Genomic DNA, 17986 nt, shown 5'->3' on the forward strand with positions numbered 1-17986 from the left:
AAGGAACAACAAAAATGAGAAATAAAATTTTGCTACTAAGAACCCTTTCCTTATGTTTGATTGTTTATTTTATGATTCCTTTTTCTTCTTCCTTGAAAAACAAATGGATGGTGAATTTTGGTGAAGAAATTCATTGGAAGAGAATTAAGATCAAATAAGCTAATTTTGGCTTTATGGGATTTATAGATAGGTTTATCCATTTCCATATTCCTATTAATAACCCCTTCTAAATTTGAAACTTTAGATATCTTATAGAAATCTTGAAAACAAGAATGGATAGTTCTTCATAGATATAATGGCAGATACTGCAGTTGAAGTCAGTTACAAGCACTTACACTAAACTGAGATAAAGAAGCTCACAAGAACCGCCATGGTTATAACCGCAAAGGAAACTTCTATTGATTCTCCCTCTGCCTTTGATGGTGCAATAGCAGGAGGCTGACTTCTTACTTCAGGCAATGGTGGTTCCGTGACATCTGACTCAACTAGTGATGGATATGGAGCTCCAGCCGGTGGAACAAGCAATGGATTCCCGAAAGTTATGAGCTCACCGGTTCGAAACAGATTCATCTTGCTGTAACATTGGTTCTCTGCAATCAAATATTATCTCAGATTGGCTCAACAAAAATTCAAAGAAGCAAGAGAGAAGATGAGACTCTTTTTTTTTTTACTTCTGTATCTTGCAGTGGTCGCTGGGAAGTCAGTGATGATGCCATGAATCTTAATATCCCGGACAAAGGTGTCTATCTGCATTGTTGGATCCGAGTAAAAGTCAAACGGATAACTTACAAACTCGTTGCTTAAAGTCTCTACGTAAACACGAAGCCCGCTTGAATTCAGCCTAGGAAAAACATCTGTTTTAAGCGTGATAAACCCTGCGTTGCCGGAAAAGACTGAATCCCTGTTGATGACAATCGAGCCTGCGAAACTCTTGATGTCTTTGATTGCGGAATCTGTGACATCATGGATCTTTTCATCGACACTATAGACCAGCTCTTCATGATTCATTTTCTTCTTCTCCTTGAACTCCATCAAGACAGACTTATCAGTAGACTGGATCAGTATTCTTCTTGCACTTGCCTGGCTTTCTTGAGTAGTATCTTTCTTCAGTTCATCTAATACAGCATCGACCACACTAATTCCTTGATGTTCTGCTAAATACGCTGCATTCTAAGAAAAACGGAGAATGCTATATATCAAGAAATGAATAATGTGTTAGTTATCCGTTACACAAATTTTTTTCAACAGAGCTCTCTTACCTCCACTTTTATCAGGATGCCTGAGAGAGAGCTGTAACGTTTTGGAAGAAACAAGAACTCGGATAATGTAAGATATTTTCCAAGATTTTTGTTTCTTGGGTTTCTGAATAAAGCAGATAGCCTAAATGGATTCGAAATAACAGCTGCAATGAAGGGAAAGATGTGGCTCATTTCAGATATAATCTTCATTCAAAAAAAATGTTTATACTGAATGTTGATTATAGTTTTGTGGATATGTCCTTACGCTTCAAGGTTTGTATCTGAGACATGGTCAGGCTGAAAGTGAAAATCCCACTATTCGGCTGAATCTCTGAAGCTACTGATGACAGATTCCTGAAGCTTGTATCGAAGATGTTAGTGCTGTTCATAAGATCTATAGAGCTCAAACAAAAGGGAATCTTGTCCTTCGACATCTGGACATTGCAATCAAGAATGTCAACCCCATCACTCACAGCTTTCTCATATGCCAAGTCAGTACAGCCTGCGAAATCTCCACTCGCTCCATCCTTGGAAATGATAGTTACGTTAGCTGCAAGAATCAAATTGGATCAGACTACAATTTAAAGATGTAGAAAATATCATCTTTATTTATATGGTTTACTCTGTGTATTACCTTGCTCCTTGGCCTTTTTGGTGTCCAAATGAGAGAAGCAACCTGTGTAAAGAAAACAAGAATCTTGCTTTTTTTAACCTCTATAAAGTATGCAATGGGAAAATGCAGAAAAATTGAGTTTATTTACTTACTGATGGCCCGATATGGAGTCAACGGAAAGTCTGATAAGAAACCATCAACAGAGAAGTTTCCGTTGTCAATGAAAGATAAATACTCAGCTGTTGGATCGTAGCTGTAGTTATATGCAAACACGAAATCATTGGCAAAATCCGAAGCGAAAACTTGTAAACCTTCTTTATGAGCATCTGTGACAAAGGACGTGTGGGGTTGCAGGTAAAGATCTGAACCTAGGGGCCATATGTAAGATTTTGGAACAAGAATTCCAGACGAAAACGTTTTTATATAACTTAGGTTCTTGGCAAGAGAGCCGTAAGATTGGTTGGTAAAGGGATCTATCCGGTCTTGATTCAGAAACCTAAAGATGAGCTTTGTCACAGTCGTATTGACATCCTTTTTCATGTTCCTAAGGAAACTGATCTCTGGAGAAGATATGAACTTGATTTTCATGCGTCTTGATAGAGACACAACAGAGTTTCTCATACTCAAATTGTGTTGCGCGTAGAAATCACTGTGCTGTTAAGTGTAGGAAGAGTAACAAGAAGAAGAAGTATTTGTTATGAGCCTATGTAAAAAGGCGTTTGGGCGATAAAAGAGTATATACATTACCTGAATGTTTAACCAAAGGCCTGAAGTTCCTATTTTTGCTACTTCTTCAGTAGGCAATATCGAAGAAACATGATCGAAAATTGCTTGTCTTGAGACAATATTTTGGACCACTGTTGAGGGGGAAAACTTTGTTACAAATTCAGAAAACATTTGTGGAGTTTTCATTCCAACAGATTGAAACCTTTACTGACAAGAAGAGGATTTAAAGAAACAAAATACTTAAATCCACTTACATGTCACGTTGGAGAGTTCCTTCCATGTGAAATCAACAGAGAAAATTTCTTTGTGATTTGGGTAAACGTCCACTACATCAGAACCGTTGTCAAGATTCAGATTTGGGAAGCAGATTCCGACACCATCTTTTGTTAGTTGAAGATCGCACCAGAGAGTTACGTCTTCTGAAGTTGTCAAATTCACCAACTCATATGCATATTCACTGGAATCTGGAAACAAACCAGAGAACCCGCCTCTAGCTATGACAACCGGAGGATTCCCTGCGAAAAACACATCGAGAAAGTGTAAAAACATCATAAACATTCATGTTTAGAAAAGTGAAAGAACTCTCTGTCTCTAACCACTCAATGTCTGCCAAGAACTTGCTGAAGCAGTCTGAAATATGAAGAACTGGATCAGAATCAGAAAAACCAAACTAGGGAACGCCATGGTCATGGAGATTTTCTCACTGTTTAGTTTTTTTTTTTAGTTTTGTCTGAAGATGGAGTGAATAAGAAGGGAATAATTGTGCCCATGAGCTGTTTAATAATTAATACAAACTAGTACGTCCTCTTTAGAATGGAAACTTTGGCTAGGAAACGTAATTAGATTCTGTAGTGGTATTAACTGCACTTGTTTCTAAATTTGTGAGAATAATGTCGTTTTTTGGGAAACTGGGACCAAAAGAACTAACCTAACTAGTTACCAAAATATCAACCTTGTTAAATAATCCTACTCCTAGTATGCAGAATTATGATGACAACAGCTCATCATCGGGTTTCCATCTGAGAACATTTCTAGCATGAGAACAATTCCAATTTTTTTAAACCATACCCATATTTCAACACTATCTGTTACCTCTGTAGCATAATTTTCCCTTGCATAGCTTGGCTCCTGATTTGATTTTCATGCAAGAGTCTTTGCCTTAATTACCACTGCACTTCCATATGTATATTTTTAGGATAAAATCAAAAACAGTTTAAGATTTATTGTTGTATGCACAAGTGTGATGATCAACTTCCATATGGGTACCCAGTTTATTTTACAATGTGACCCGAGTGTGTATCAAAACGTCAAATTTTTCATATATAATATGGCTCCAAAAAAGTCTGTGGTTAACAGAAACATGATGACAACAAACAAATCTCAGAGACTCAGAAACAAACAAGACAATATGCAGTTCTTCAACTAATACAAGCTAATCTCAGAAACACACAAGACATTTCCTATCGACAAATTCAATAACAGAGAGTCTCATCTGCATCCACGAAAACCCAGAGTTGCATAACTATCATTCAGCTTTTGATGGGATCTTATTGCCACCAGTTGCGATCTTGTAAACGTAAAAACAGGTCATGAGAGCACTGCAATACAGATATGGTCCTAAGGTTAACTCAATAGAGAAGAGACTCAAAATATCAAATCTTGGATGCAAACAAAGATGAATCGTCACCAGAAATTCACAGAAGGAAATGAGAAAGGAGGAATTTTTACCTGATCCCAGCAACCAAACCAGCCGGCATAACCTTTTGAGTTAGCAAGTAACGCTGTCCCATGACTAGTGTGAGAGCAGCTGAGATGACTGAATCGAAAAAAGAAAACATTGAGATGAGTTTCAGTCACTAATAAAAAATAGATTCTGTGAGCATGTTTGTAATGTTGTTTGAGGTTGGTGCTAAGCCAATCAATGGCAGGAACACTAATTAAAAATCAGAAATCTACTCAACTACAACATCTTACGACTCAATTAAGACATCCCCTTCCATTAGTAAGCCTGTTGTTGTAACCAAGTTCTTAACATGAGAAACTTTGTATCTGATTATCCCATTTGCAGTAAACACGGCATCTTTGCTCAAGAGAGACACTAATCATAATTTAGTGGGAAAAACTAGCAAAACAATTGTAAAAATGCTACTTTGAAGATCCAAACACAAGAAAATATCGGTTTTCTTCTTTGATCATCAAGTCTAGCATCATGACACGAATCATGTAGCCGGATTAATTTTTTCAGATTCAGATCGTTAGTGGTCCAATAAGATCCGGATTACTTTTCATATTCTAGTTTACTCTCAAGCTAGAGTCTACAACGAGACACAAGTTCTTGATCCAAACAGTGAACCATCCAAAAAATGAAAACAGAATCAAACCATTCCTTCCTCTGTTGACAAGTAAGTAAAAAAGCTATTCATGTCTTTAAATTGAAGATCTTCACTATGACAACCTAACGAAATCAAACGCAAATCGAAATCTTCCTATATATACTTTCATCTAAAATCCAGATCGCTATGAAAGACCAAAAAAAAAAAACCTGTCTGAAGAACGACAGCGATAGAAGAATTCTTCTTCTTCTCGAAAGCCTTGAGACTGAGAAATCCAGCGAGGATGAGTAATAAGCCAGTGCCTGCACCTCCGGCGAAAGATGTAATACTCCCTTTCTTCATGTACCCGATAAATCCACCGCCGATTAGAAGCATCCCGTACGGGATGGTGAAGCAGAAATCATGCATTTTCTCTCGAGCTTGAATTATAATTACGAGAGGAACGATCGCATCGAATTGATATGAAACAGAGACGATCGAATTATTAGAATTTTTATGATTAGAGTGAGAGCCTTCGTCAAGACGACAACTAATCCCACTTACTCGCTTAATGTAATTAAAAAATAATTTAGATTTCAACTTTAGATGATTTATAAGAGTTTTAATGCAAGAAAAAGGTTCAAAGAATGTTTAAGCAAAGATTTTGGAATTGCATTTAAGAAAATGACAGTCGTTGCACCAAATCTCAAACGTTGAAAAGTCAAAATGAATTTTCATATTAGAAGCAGAAAACAAAATTTTGCCCCACTGTTGGGTATTGTCGGGTGTTCTCAACACCTTAAAGGCATATACATTAGAGGGTTTCATTAAAAGTTCCTTAAGAATATTATAATATTTTTTTATAAGCAATCTTCTAAGGGTCAGCCCTAAAAACCCTTCTGCAAGGATCAGCCCTTATATTTTGGACTTCCTTTTCAGTATTTTAACTCAAAATATTCATTAGCAACCCAATTAAAAAATATGAAGGGTTCTCAATGAACATGGTCTTATAGCAAACTAATCAACTGAATCAGCTGGACTAATATATCTTTTGAAAAATTTAACTTCTAAATTTGTTTTAGTTTAGGCTCTGAAGCACATGGGCTCAAACCCGTTCTGGTTGAAATTATTTGACAAATCTAAAGTTTTTCTAGAATTCTTTTTTTTTGGTTGTCAGACATAACCTCTAGAACTTTTTGAGAAGAAAAAAATCCGATATAACCATATTAAGATTAAAAATATAATTAATGTGAAAACAGCACAACAATTTAAAGCTTGGACTGTGGTTTCTATAGTTTTTAATTTCTTCAAAAAACACTTTTACTGTTTGCTCAAACTTGCTCAAACGATTTTTAGTGCTCAAACTTGTATTGATTTTTTTCCTTCTCCAATATATATAGTTTTTTTTTACCTTTTTCTTTGATTTCTCAACTCATGAAACACTAAAAATCAGTATCTTACTCTCTTGAGTGACCCATGTTAATTTATTTTTTTCTAATTTTTTCTATAGTTTTTACGCTAAGTAAAAAACAATCTTTTTTTTTTTCTTGTCTTCTCTGATTAAAACTAGGTTAGAACAAGTCTCAGAAACCAAATAATGATTTGTGGAGCTATGGAAGAAGATGAGTCTGATAAACTAATTTGGGAAAAAGAAGGGAAAGCAACAATTTTTGAGAAACCAGCGAGATCGACCAATATTGTGATGTCGTTGCCTATTCAACTATTGACATTTACGAAACAAGTATTGTTAGTGTGTTTTCTTGAATTTGTGTGATTTGGTGTAAACTATTGTTTTTTGGCTGTGTGTTTAGTTCTGGGTGCTCTTGATGGGTTTGAAGCAGCTGATGGAACTTTCAATGCTAGAAAAACATTTGTAATCTCTCATACAGTCATTTCTGGTATGGGAAAAAACCATTTGGATTCATATGTAAAAAGACTGTGTGAAGAATTCAACATACAAGTCCATTTCAAAGAAACTCTGAGTCAGAGAGCCAATTTTGACTATGTAATTGAGAAGAAAGGAGAAAGCTTTGAATACGCTAAGGTTATCGGATATCCTTTTTTAAGTTTTTTATTTTACGCGATGTGAATACTGAGTAAAAATTGAGTCGTCTGTGAATCATCATAGAAATATCTACTTAAATTGTTAGGTACGTGGAATCGCTACCGCTCAACATTTGTACTAAATACACATAGAAGTAGCAGATTAATCGATTAATAGGTTTTTGTGTGCACGATTTGTTCGCTATAATGTTTCTACCAAAAAAAATATATGTATGAAATGTAATTGGTTATATAGGTAGCAGACCAATGAAGTGAACTCTATTGGTAAAGTATTAACTTAAATTTACAGTGCAAACCTAGCATTTGAAAAGAATCGTGGCTAGATTTCTGTCGAATCCAATAAACGATCAGTATTCACAAGAACCACATAATCCTCCCAGCATCGTATACATCATAAACCTTGTCATGGATTTTGCATTTGAGACTCGTGAGTGTGAGATTGGTCTCTAAGAAAATGTTAGGAGTAAATTTCCTTATATAGCTCATAAATTCTTTTTTCCTCTTTATCATCTTTTCACCAAATCTTTCCACTTCCCCTTCTCTAGACCCCAATTACTTAACAACTCAATTTAATGTCTTTTAAACTCACAATTATTTTTATTAATTTAAAAGAGAGAAAAAATAAGCGATGGAGGATAGTCTTTCGGTTTTTATTTGTACATACGCATCTTTTTATGTTTCCAAAATATGACTGCATTATAATAAATTTGAACATACGCATCGTATTTTTTAAGTTTTAGAAAGTTTATCTAAACGGACAAAAAAGAAAAGCAAAGTGTCAAGAGCTACTATCGAACTCAGGTTACGGGGATCAAAAGGCAGTGCTGTAAACAATATTGCTTAAATTCACTAACATCTTAAGCTGGCAAAAACCATTTATTATATTTAAGGGATGTCTACATGGGTCCGAGTGACTTACTCGCATTTTAGTCTTACTTTTAGTGTTAAACATCTGCCAAACATACATATTAAATGATTATGGCATTAATTCATCATAAGTAAAACCCATTAAAACCTAGATTTCTAGACATTGTCGTTAATTATGTATAAGAAGAAGTGTTACACTATTGGAGGTTTATTACTTAATTGCAATTTTATTGCCAAGTGTTTAAGTGTACTTAAAGCTTTTGATCCAAAACATTTAAAACCCAAATCCAAACCGGATCATAATATCCGAATACCAACCCTAAAGAAAACCTTCGTCACAATTTTTCATCAACGATTGTTATTCTTTTTTATATATATATATATTGATATATATATATATATACAATATGTATCAGAGAATTTTTTTTTGTCGACATGTATAAGAGAAATCACACACTCATTTCTTATAGAAAGACAAAAATCAGAGCTTATTTTCATCCCTTTCTTCATCATCAGAGTCAAGAAAATAGAAAAAATATTGTTAACATAACAAATGATTTTTGAAATTTCATTATTTTTGTTTAAAAAATATTTTTAATTAAATTCAGTTGAAGATATTTTTTCAATATAAGTTGATTGAAAAAAAATAATTTATTTTAAAATAAAATTAAAAAGAAGTTATATATCATAGTCGACCAATAAAAAAAAGTTATGTAACATAAAAAAATTTACTATTTTTTTGTTAAAGAAATTTTTTTACTCCCTCCGTTTCATAATAAATGTCGTTTTAGTTTTCAATTTTTGTTTCAAAAAAAATGTCATTTTGCATTTACATTTTCAATGTAATTTTTTACTTTTATTTCCTGTTTTATCCCTCATTTAAAGATGATAATATTTGTAATTAATTGTTATAAAAGTATATTAATTAATTGTTATAAAAGTATCTATTATCATTTAATTGGGTGCAGTTGAAAGAAGCTTATATTATATTACAAGAGGTTAAAACATGAATATTAAAAATACAAAGGGTGTCACACTCACTTGACCCCGTATCATTAGGCATGGGTCTGCATCTAACTATGGAAGTTATCATCAAGGTCCCATGAGGACTTTCCTGAGTTCTTCACGCCATTTCTTCTCGGTCCAACATGCGGAGTTCACAAGAGAGGTTAGCCAAACCTCATCAGATCTCGTTGGCTCGTCGTCATCGTTCCTATGCCAGGTCCAAAGCGCATGGGTTGAGTTCACCATCTGAAGCTCGCCGTGCCCAAAGCTTGCTTCCCTGAAGACTGACCACTCTGGCGATGGATCTTCGTACCTGAAAATGAAAAACCATGATCCTCTTTAGATAAGTATCAACTACTTGCATCATATGACAAGGACACTCAAAGGTATGATTAGTTCCCGGTGGATAGATAATATGTTGAACAAACCCAAACAACTAAGATGAAAAAGGCTTGGCACATATCAGAGTAATCTACTCTCTACACACGATTGATAATTTACTTATAGCATTAAAAAAAAATGGAATTTGAAAAAGCAGAAGTAATCAGTTTTGGGGAATTACTTGCTAGCTAACCCTTCTCTGTTTCCTCCATCGCCAATGGTTATGTGAACAGGACCACATGGATCTGATTTACCATTGTTGACACGTTTCTGTCAAGCAGCACAACAAAACCAATTAATATCAAGCTAACGTATTTTTTGTGTGTGTTAGACTCATAAGAGAAGCTAACAAAGGATTGCACATACCGTGCGTTCATAAGCATGGACATGACCAGTGAATACGATATCAACACCGCTCGCATAAAGCAAAGGCTCCATTTCAGCCATCATCTCATCACCTTCATGTTGATGGGCCTCGTTACTGTTATACCATGGTACATGGAAGAGGGCTATTAGCCACGGAGTCCTTTCTCGGTCCACCTTTGAGAGATCAGCCTACACAACAAAGCACTTCTTAACGCAACAAACCAGTAACACAAGAATCAAAGAAACTACAATGAAAGAGATTAACTCGTTAGACCTATTGTGGCAATAGAAGGAGATTAACATAACAAATGGAAGAATGAGTAGGAATCCTCACCTTTAACCAACGGTATTGATCAGAGTACCGATCGTAATCTGTGTATGAGCCAAGCATGATCACATGGACACCGGAAACCTCAAAAGAATAGTAAAGATTTGAACTTGATCCACTCTCCTCATACGGCATCTTCCACCTAGAGTTGAAAGACACAAACTCATCCACAACAAAAGGAATCCTCTCTTTTTCATGGTTTCCTTGGGTCACCATCCAAGGCCTTACACTAGCCAGAGGCTGAACCAGCTCCCCAAAAGTGTCCCACTTGTGTTGCATATAGTCAGCATAAGAAAGATCCCCGGGAAGTAGATGCACAGCGTATTTGCATTGGTCGATATGATCTAGCGTCGACTTGGTCCAACCGGTTTGACCAAGATCACCAGCCACCGCAAAAGTAATCGGGAACTGAGCCGGTGGTGTTTTCAGATGGAACTCAGGTCCTCCTCCACCACAGCGGTAATAATAAACTGTGTCTGGTTCCAATGGCCCAATAACAGCATGATGTATCTTTCCTGATCTGTAGAAGACATAGCTGTAAGAGGTGCTCTCTCCTTGACCAAGATACGAGTATTTCCCTGGCGATTTTCCATATTCAACAAACGAAGGAGACGATTTGTCTCTAGTAACCCAACTCACTCGCATGTGTTTATCTCCAGCCAATGAGATATGAACCTGCAAGTATGAATCTTTTCTCAGTATAAGAATTATGACCAAAACTGATTTAAAAACAGAACCAATGATGTTCAATATCAATTGTATCATGCGCTCCATATCTGTAATTTTCTCTCAAATATCAATTTTTTTCTTCAGATTGAAACAGCCGATATAAAAATCCATCTCAAGTGTAGTAAGAAATCAATTAGGAAAAGGCATTTTCGTCGAAGTATAAGTCACAGAGTAGTAAAGATTAAAAAAGGATTTCATGAATAAGCAGGACACGAGCAAATGGGATTATCTCTGGAGTAAGTATTAACCCAAAATCGGATTTTGCGGAGAAAACAAACTGAGACCCACATGCAGTAAAGAGAATAGACGAAGATCAGAACAAAATAAGCATGGGTTTACGGAAATGGATCGAATCAGAAGAACCCGAGACACAGAACAAGATAAGAAAACAGAGGAACCATATTGAGCCTAATGTTACCTGTTCGGGTTGAGAAAGGGACTTTTGTTTCCATGGAAACTGCAAGGCTTGACGAGGTTTTGGTCGGACGTAGTCATCTGCCGCCACAGAAGCAAAGATTATCACAGACAATATCGCAAGAACGGATCTTTCCATCACTGCGAGAGCTTTTTTAAGATTCAGTGGGAAAAGGGAAATGGAAATCTTATAGCTAATTAGCCACGCGGGGGAGGCCAGACGTCTTGATGACCAAATTACCTTGCTATATCTCGTGTGAAATGTGATGACTTTTATTTTAGTAGGGGTAAAAGTGTAGTTCACAATGTTGTCTTGCTCAATGTTTTTTTCTATATATTTTGATTTCAGTGTGTAAATTAATTTATTATATGAATTTGCGGATACTATTACTTTTGTTTTTTTGGTTGCAGAGTGTATTTGAATGGTAGGATCCATAGAGGAATACAATAATTCAAAATCGTGGAAGCATAACAAACAAAGAAGAAAAGTTAAATTATATAAAAATGGAAAGTTGGAGAAAGTGTAAAAACGGTAAATTGGGTGTTGAGACCAAAGATGTGGTCAAGATGGCAAATGACAAAAGAGAGGAAAATCCTTAGCTTATACGCAAAGAAGATATAACAAAAAGAAATAACAAAGGCGAACGTCGACCGACAATAAAATTAAAACAAAACTAAAAAATGAAAAAAGTTATAATGGATACGTTCAAAATATCTTTATTTCACTATTTGTCTTTTGTAGAATAACTTTGTTTCCCACTTTTGGTAAGGACGATAGTGTATTAATTTGTTAATTCGAGCTCTTTAAAATGCACACAACTTTTGATAAATGATAAATATAAAGAAACATATATAGGATCAGTGGTATATGTTTAATCATTAATATTGTGTCCGTGTCACCAATTCAATTTTGTTTTGGTAGAATTTGTATGTACATCGTCGAAAAATATATAATCCCATTTGTTCAAAAATAACTATTACTACAATACTATAAACGGATATGATCATGAATGTGTATACCATAATATACATGAAAATTTTTTTTTAACATGCATTGAAAACTTAGCATTAAAATGGGTCTCTCAATCCAACTTTATGTTGATTTAGCGAAAATGGTTCTGAAAGTGGTCAACGTGACCTTTTAAACCGTTAAAAGTCGGTTTAGATTATACCGACTGGCTAGCCTCGACTCGTGTTGCAGTAAATTCCATGGAGAAGCTGCGGAAGGTGGTGAACGAAATCGCCTACACGCGAGACCGCACTAATTCCCCTGCGCTTCACCGTTCTCTCGTTCCCTTCCTGACATTCGCTTCTTCTCTCTACGGAGTCGCTCTCCAAATCCGCCGCTCTCTCTACCGCTCCTCCTTCTTACAGCAACACCGGTAAGTTTTCCCCGACCAAACGAACCGGTTTTTTTTTTTGGTCGGAGATTCTGTGATTAATAATTATGTTGCCGGAGAAGTTTGCCGGTCCCGGTGATCAGCGTTGGGAATCTGAGCTGGGGAGGAAATGGGAAGACGCCAATGGTTGAATTCATTACGCAATTACTCGTCGATTCTGGAATCTCACCGCTTATTCTCACTCGTGTAATTACTCTTTTCTACTTTTGAGTTTTGATTGAATATAAAGACGATGTAACCATTGAAATTTGAGTCTTTGCTTGTGAACTCAGACTCTGCGTATTGCCCCATTTGCATATTCTGAAATCAAGACTTATAAATGATCTTTTCAATGAAGGGTTATGCTGGTGGAGATGAAGCCAAAATGCTTGAAAGACATCTCCAAGGTGGACCGACAAAGATCGGTGTTGGAGCAAACCGTGCAGCTACTGCTGCCTTGTTTTTCGAAAAATATGGATGTGCAAATCCTTCTAGTATAAGAACATTCTTTGATCAATCTTTTGAAACAACACAAGCCAAGACCATTTCACATAAAATTGGGTCTGTCATTCTAGATGATGGGATGCAGGTATATCCTAAAAAGGAGAGATCTTTACCTTCTTTTGTCTATTGCACTTTTCATCAAGACTTAGCTCTCTTGTTTTGGTAAAAAGCAGCATTGGAGTTTGTGTCGTGACCTCGAGATTGTGATGCTTAACGGGCTGGATCCTTGGGGAAACGGTAATTTAGTTCCCCTTGGTCCCTTACGAGAGCCTCTTGCAGCACTTGAGCGGGCAGATATAGTTGTAGTGCATCACGTGGACTTGGTACGTCTCAACCGTTCTGTTTCCTTTGTTTTTGATAATGACTGTTTGAGGTTAGTTTGGCTTTGTGATCATGCAGATAACTGAACAAAGCCTCAGAGATATTGAGAGCACGATAAAAGGGTTCAAAAACTCGATCCCGGTTTTCTTCTCCAAGATGGTTCCCAAATACTTATTTGATGTTAAAAAAGCTAAGTCGTATGTAGCTTTAGAAGCATTGTGCGATGCAACTGTGCTATGTGTTTCCGCAATTGGATCCGCTGAAGCATTTGTCAGAACCATTGGGATGGTAAGTTGTTTTCTTGTACTAATATGTAGCCTCTATGCTCATTGGATTTTGTTCAGTTTTTGCTAACTACTGTTTACATTATGTTTGACAAGACTGGAGCACGTTATGTTGATAGACTTGATTTTAGTGATCATTATTTATTTCAAGCACAGGTAAAATGCTGCATTTACATATATTAATGTTATTCCAAATTTGTTTAAGTGCCAAGAAGTGGAATCAAATTAACTTATCATATTGATAAGTGCAGGATGTCGAAACTATGAGTAGGCGAGCAAATGGACTAGAAAACAAATCTAATTCCAAGCCTATCATTGTGGTAACCGAAAAGGTGAATACATTACTTGCTAGATGTTATTAAGTTTCAAGTCCAGAGACGTGAATCTAATTATGTTCCTCCTTTTTTTTTGTTGTTGGAAAATTAGGATTATAACAGGGATTCAGAGATTTTCAAATGTCTGGACTCATACACAGTTTTGGTATTATGCTCTGAGTTGCAAATAAGTTCTTGTAGAGGAACTGATGTGGATAGATTTAAATCTACACTGCGTAGAGTTGTAGCTGCTAAGTTTTGTGTTTCCATTTAGACTTAAGGTTATCTTACTCCAATCCTTTGTTGTGTCATTACTCTTTCCATACTAGAAGTTTTGAGGGAGTTTAGTTTATTCTAAAGCATACTTGTTAGTCTTCATATTTCGAAGGAATACAAAAAATGAATCCAAAGCCTAATGAAAGAGTTCAAATTTTATTTAGTCTAACCTAATCCTATGAGACTGAAAATTAAACGTGGCCTCATTATAACTAAAAACCGAATGAAATAGATTCAAGATATATGAGAACGATGCACGAAAAAACTGTTAGAAATCAAATCAAGAAACAAACAACAACAAAAAAAAGCATTAACCAAAAAAACTACTGAAATAGTATCTGGCTAGATAGATCAGATACTCTTTTTTCCATATGTAATTAAGAGTGTTAAGTCTCCTCTCCTATACACAATTCCACCTAAAACAAGAGAACTTATGAGAGAGTGTCTACAAAGAAACAAAAAAGAAAAAGAAAGAGAGTGGTATGAGTAGTTATACCTTATTTTTTAGTTAACAATTGTTATACTGTGACAATTTTTTTGGATTTAATCCCAAAAAATAGTAAAAAAGGCAGTGACAGATAAAAATGTTGTGATCAACTGCACAAAATTTAGCTGACCATGACATTTATATTTATCTTTCCTTTTCTTTTCAGTCTCATGCTTTTTATTTTCTTTCTCCGTCGAGTAAAGCATTATTCCTCGAATATAGTTCTACAGAAAAGATTAAAAAAAGGGAAAAAACTTAAAACATGAGAACGATGCAAAATTCGGAAACAAACCGGTTGGTTATACACAGACCGCAAGATTAAACCAATCTAGAACCAAAACACCATCATTTTAAAAATTTCTTTTGAGGATTTAAGAAATAACAGAGATTAGATAACTTACACGATTTGAGAAAATTTTCCTTGGAGCAGCTCCACATTTCAAAACCTAAAAAAAAAACAGATTGGAAGTTTTGTGACTTTTACTAAAAAATTGAAAGCTTTTTGGTTAAAAAAAAAAAAAAAAGATTGGAAAAGTTTAGGATTTCTAACCTTGAATAGAATGAGAAAGAATCTCATGAGGAAACTTTTCGGTCGAATGAAAGATATGAAAGAATATAAATGAGTATTTTCTTGAGAAAATGTTAGAAGAAAGTTTAATGGAGAGTAAAAAATGTCGAAGAAATGCCAAGTAACCTCATTGAAGAAGAAGACAAAAACGAAAAAAAAAATGTTTTGGTGTACTTTTCATATGAGACAGAGATGAGCCTGTCTTCTTGCAGAACTGGAGGTGGTGCATTTGTCATCTTCAAGCTCTGGGAGATACTGTTGGCTCCAACAACACCCACTTCCTTCCACTCCACTTTTCTCTCTGCTTTAACACACACTTCCATTTCCGTCAGGACACTTCCAAGGAATGTTTTGAAAACTCTCTTGATAGACATTTGAAAGAATTGTGATTTGAAGACTTAGCAATGTATTTAAAGAGAGTCGTTCTCAAAAGCAAATATATATCCTCAATCGATTTAGATTGTTTCTCTCTCTTTTAAATAAATAAAAATAATTGTTTCTCTCTCTTACTTTAAAGTGTTCCCCAGTCTCCATCTAAAGTTTGGTTTTGGTTAATGTGAGAAGAAAACAAATTTTCTTGTGTATCACTATCCTATCAAATTATAAAAACATGTCCGAATATATTATTATTGTTCCTTTTGTCTTGGCCTCCCACGCACAGTAACCATGTTTAGTTTGATTATGGAAGTTTAATAAGAATTTAGGATTGGCATTTAAAAACTTAAGTACACGCTAATTAATTTAAATTTTAGGACTTTGATCACTATTATGATTGATTTAACCACTGTTTTTTTCCAGTTTGAAGATTCGGGATATGCATCTTAATTAATTTCCAAGTTTTGGAATCTCCTTTGTATATATACAACTGTATATGTACAACTGTATATGTATTATATTACTGAAACTAACTGAGTACACTAGTCAAATAATTAAAAACAAAACTATATACATTATGAAGTAATATCAAAAATGCTTTAGAATTGAATCTATAATTGGTAAAATTGGATATAACAATCCAGAAAATAAAATAACTTGAAACGTGAGTGATCACAAACTTATTGGTTTGGTGCAAATGTTGTTGATGTTGTATCCACTCATTTTTCCCTTTTTTTTTTTTTTCAACATCTAATGCATTAATTGAGAAGACTAAGCGTTTAATACAGGTAGTTCAGCCAGGTAATACAGGTAGTTCAGCAATTGAATCTGCGACAGAATTAAGCGATCTAGAGATGAAATTGAAGGTAACAAAGGAGAAAGAAGCAGAGATCAATTTGATGTCTTGGAGGATGCCATAAATTTCGGCTGTGAAGTCTCCCGACCTGATTGCTGCGATGAGCATTTGAGAATCTGAGTTGATGTGGAAGATCTGTCTCTGTGCAGATCGGGCATGCAAGAGAGCTTCTCGAACCGTCAGTGCCTCAGCAACTAAAGGGGAGCTCACAAACTTTTCAGTGTGTGAATGCTCGCTGATGGATTGTCGGTTGGGTTCTACGAAAATCCATCCAAGGCCCGCCGATTTGTCTTCGGGTCTCCAAGCTGCGTCGGTGAAACAGGTAAAGCTATTCGGATCTGAGACTCTTGTGATCTGAATTTGTCGGTTGCTTGATGGATCTTGAGGTAAAAATATTCCACCTTTTGGGAGATTTGATCCAATTATCAGAAAATGACTCATAATTACATACAAAATCAGATGATGTTAAGCTAGTATTATTCAGACGACATAAAAAGTGTCCAATTATGTTTACTGTACCAAAGCATATAAAATTTTAAATCAGTGTTTTGATACTCTATACCTGGAAATCAAATCAAATTCATTGGAAAAGATGGACTTTAAGCAAAATCGCATAGAGGGTGTATCCATGTATATAGTTTCATATTGATGTAAATAGTTTCACTTTCATGTAACTATTGAGTCCGTATAGTTTTAGTAAACTCTTGATTTAAAATACCCAAAACCCAAAATATCCAATCCAAATCCAAATGCTTACCCTTAAAAACACATTCGTCATAATACGCAATTTCTCATCTCACACACACACGATACACAAATAATTAATATCACTGCACTTTTTCACAAATTATTGAAGTATTAAATAGGTTACAAATAGTTAATGAGATTATAATTAACACATATTCGCTGGAGATTGAGGGAGCATATTCTTATATACCGCTAACATAATCATTTTCCCTTTGTCGTCTTCTTATTATTAGTTATATAACACAGAAATTTCACAAAATCGTTAAATCATTAGAATGACGACGATAATCTCGACATGTTTATTCCAAATGTTAGTATTTCATACATAACAAAAACAAAAATAAATATACAGAAAAAATATTATGTTGTTCTTATCTCTAAATATGTAGCAAGTGTATATGAGTATTCAGGAAAAAAATTATATTAATATTTAATATATACAGAAGTGACACTTATTTTAAAAGTTCGATCCTGTTTTCAGTTTTTGTTCTGTTGAACACAAACCGCAGTTGCCTCCATGTGTTTTTTCAAATTTTCTGCACAAAAACCGCACCACACTTATTTGTGAAGTTGAAGTACTTCATGATCGAACAGCTGATAATCCATGAGGATTGATGTTAAAAAGATATTGATTTCTCGTAGAACCATCAACCAAGAACAAAAAATATTAAATATTTATTTAAATAATACATATCAACAATCCCGAAAGTATCACCAAAGATATTATACCATATATATCTTCTACATATACTCTTGATTTACCTAGATTTGTGGTTTCAGATTCTTCAATAAATCAAAAATGAATTTTTTTTTGTCAAAGAATGAATTTCTC

The 17986-nt window shown here is 35.0% G+C and overlaps 4 protein-coding genes across 6 annotated transcripts; 1 reads left to right on the top strand and 3 right to left on the bottom strand.

Moving 5' to 3' along the window:
- Window positions 1-279: 279 nt before the first annotated feature.
- Window positions 280-3308, bottom strand: LOC18024604 (glycerophosphodiester phosphodiesterase GDPDL5). Its single transcript, XM_006406311.2, has 9 exons — window positions 3174-3308; window positions 2832-3092; window positions 2599-2708; window positions 2004-2505; window positions 1873-1914; window positions 1504-1788; window positions 1260-1402; window positions 672-1170; window positions 280-590 (listed from the first exon to the last, which is right to left on the bottom strand). The coding sequence occupies exons 1-9, from the start codon at window positions 3265-3267 to the stop codon at window positions 337-339; spliced, it is 2190 nt and encodes a 729-aa protein (XP_006406374.2). The 5' UTR covers window positions 3268-3308; the 3' UTR covers window positions 280-336.
- Window positions 3309-3876: 568 nt separating this feature from the next.
- On the bottom strand, window positions 3877-5462 carry LOC18023978 (protein FATTY ACID EXPORT 6). The gene is made up of 3 exons (XM_006406312.2): window positions 5120-5462; window positions 4306-4393; window positions 3877-4175 (listed from the first exon to the last, which is right to left on the bottom strand). Exons 1-3 carry the CDS (start codon window positions 5316-5318, stop codon window positions 4103-4105), a joined length of 360 nt encoding a protein of 119 aa, XP_006406375.1. The 5' UTR covers window positions 5319-5462; the 3' UTR covers window positions 3877-4102.
- Window positions 5463-8752: 3290 nt separating this feature from the next.
- Window positions 8753-11267, bottom strand: LOC18023979 (purple acid phosphatase 18). The gene is made up of 5 exons (XM_006406313.2): window positions 11048-11267; window positions 9907-10575; window positions 9573-9761; window positions 9388-9476; window positions 8753-9138 (listed from the first exon to the last, which is right to left on the bottom strand). The coding sequence occupies exons 1-5, from the start codon at window positions 11180-11182 to the stop codon at window positions 8913-8915; spliced, it is 1308 nt and encodes a 435-aa protein (XP_006406376.1). The 5' UTR covers window positions 11183-11267; the 3' UTR covers window positions 8753-8912.
- A 963-nt stretch (window positions 11268-12230) lies between these two features.
- LOC18023980 (probable tetraacyldisaccharide 4'-kinase, mitochondrial) lies at window positions 12231-14204 on the top strand. 3 transcript variants are annotated; one of them, XM_024159710.1, is made up of 8 exons: window positions 12231-12425; window positions 12506-12629; window positions 12781-13011; window positions 13097-13249; window positions 13326-13535; window positions 13628-13687; window positions 13783-13863; window positions 13958-14204. In XM_024159710.1, exons 1-8 carry the CDS (start codon window positions 12253-12255, stop codon window positions 14117-14119), a joined length of 1194 nt encoding a protein of 397 aa, XP_024015478.1. In that variant the 5' UTR covers window positions 12231-12252; the 3' UTR covers window positions 14120-14204. The 3 variants fall into 3 exon arrangements, with proteins under 3 accessions (XP_024015478.1, XP_006406377.1, XP_024015479.1); XM_006406314.2 differs by having other exon boundaries at window positions 13100-13249; XM_024159711.1 differs by lacking the exon at window positions 13628-13687.
- Window positions 14205-17986: the final 3782 nt, after the last annotated feature.

This window comes from Eutrema salsugineum, unplaced genomic scaffold, assembly GCF_000478725.1.
Source record: "Eutrema salsugineum unplaced genomic scaffold, Eutsalg1_0 scaffold_13, whole genome shotgun sequence".
In the NCBI taxonomy this organism is placed as follows: domain Eukaryota; kingdom Viridiplantae; phylum Streptophyta; class Magnoliopsida; order Brassicales; family Brassicaceae; genus Eutrema; species Eutrema salsugineum.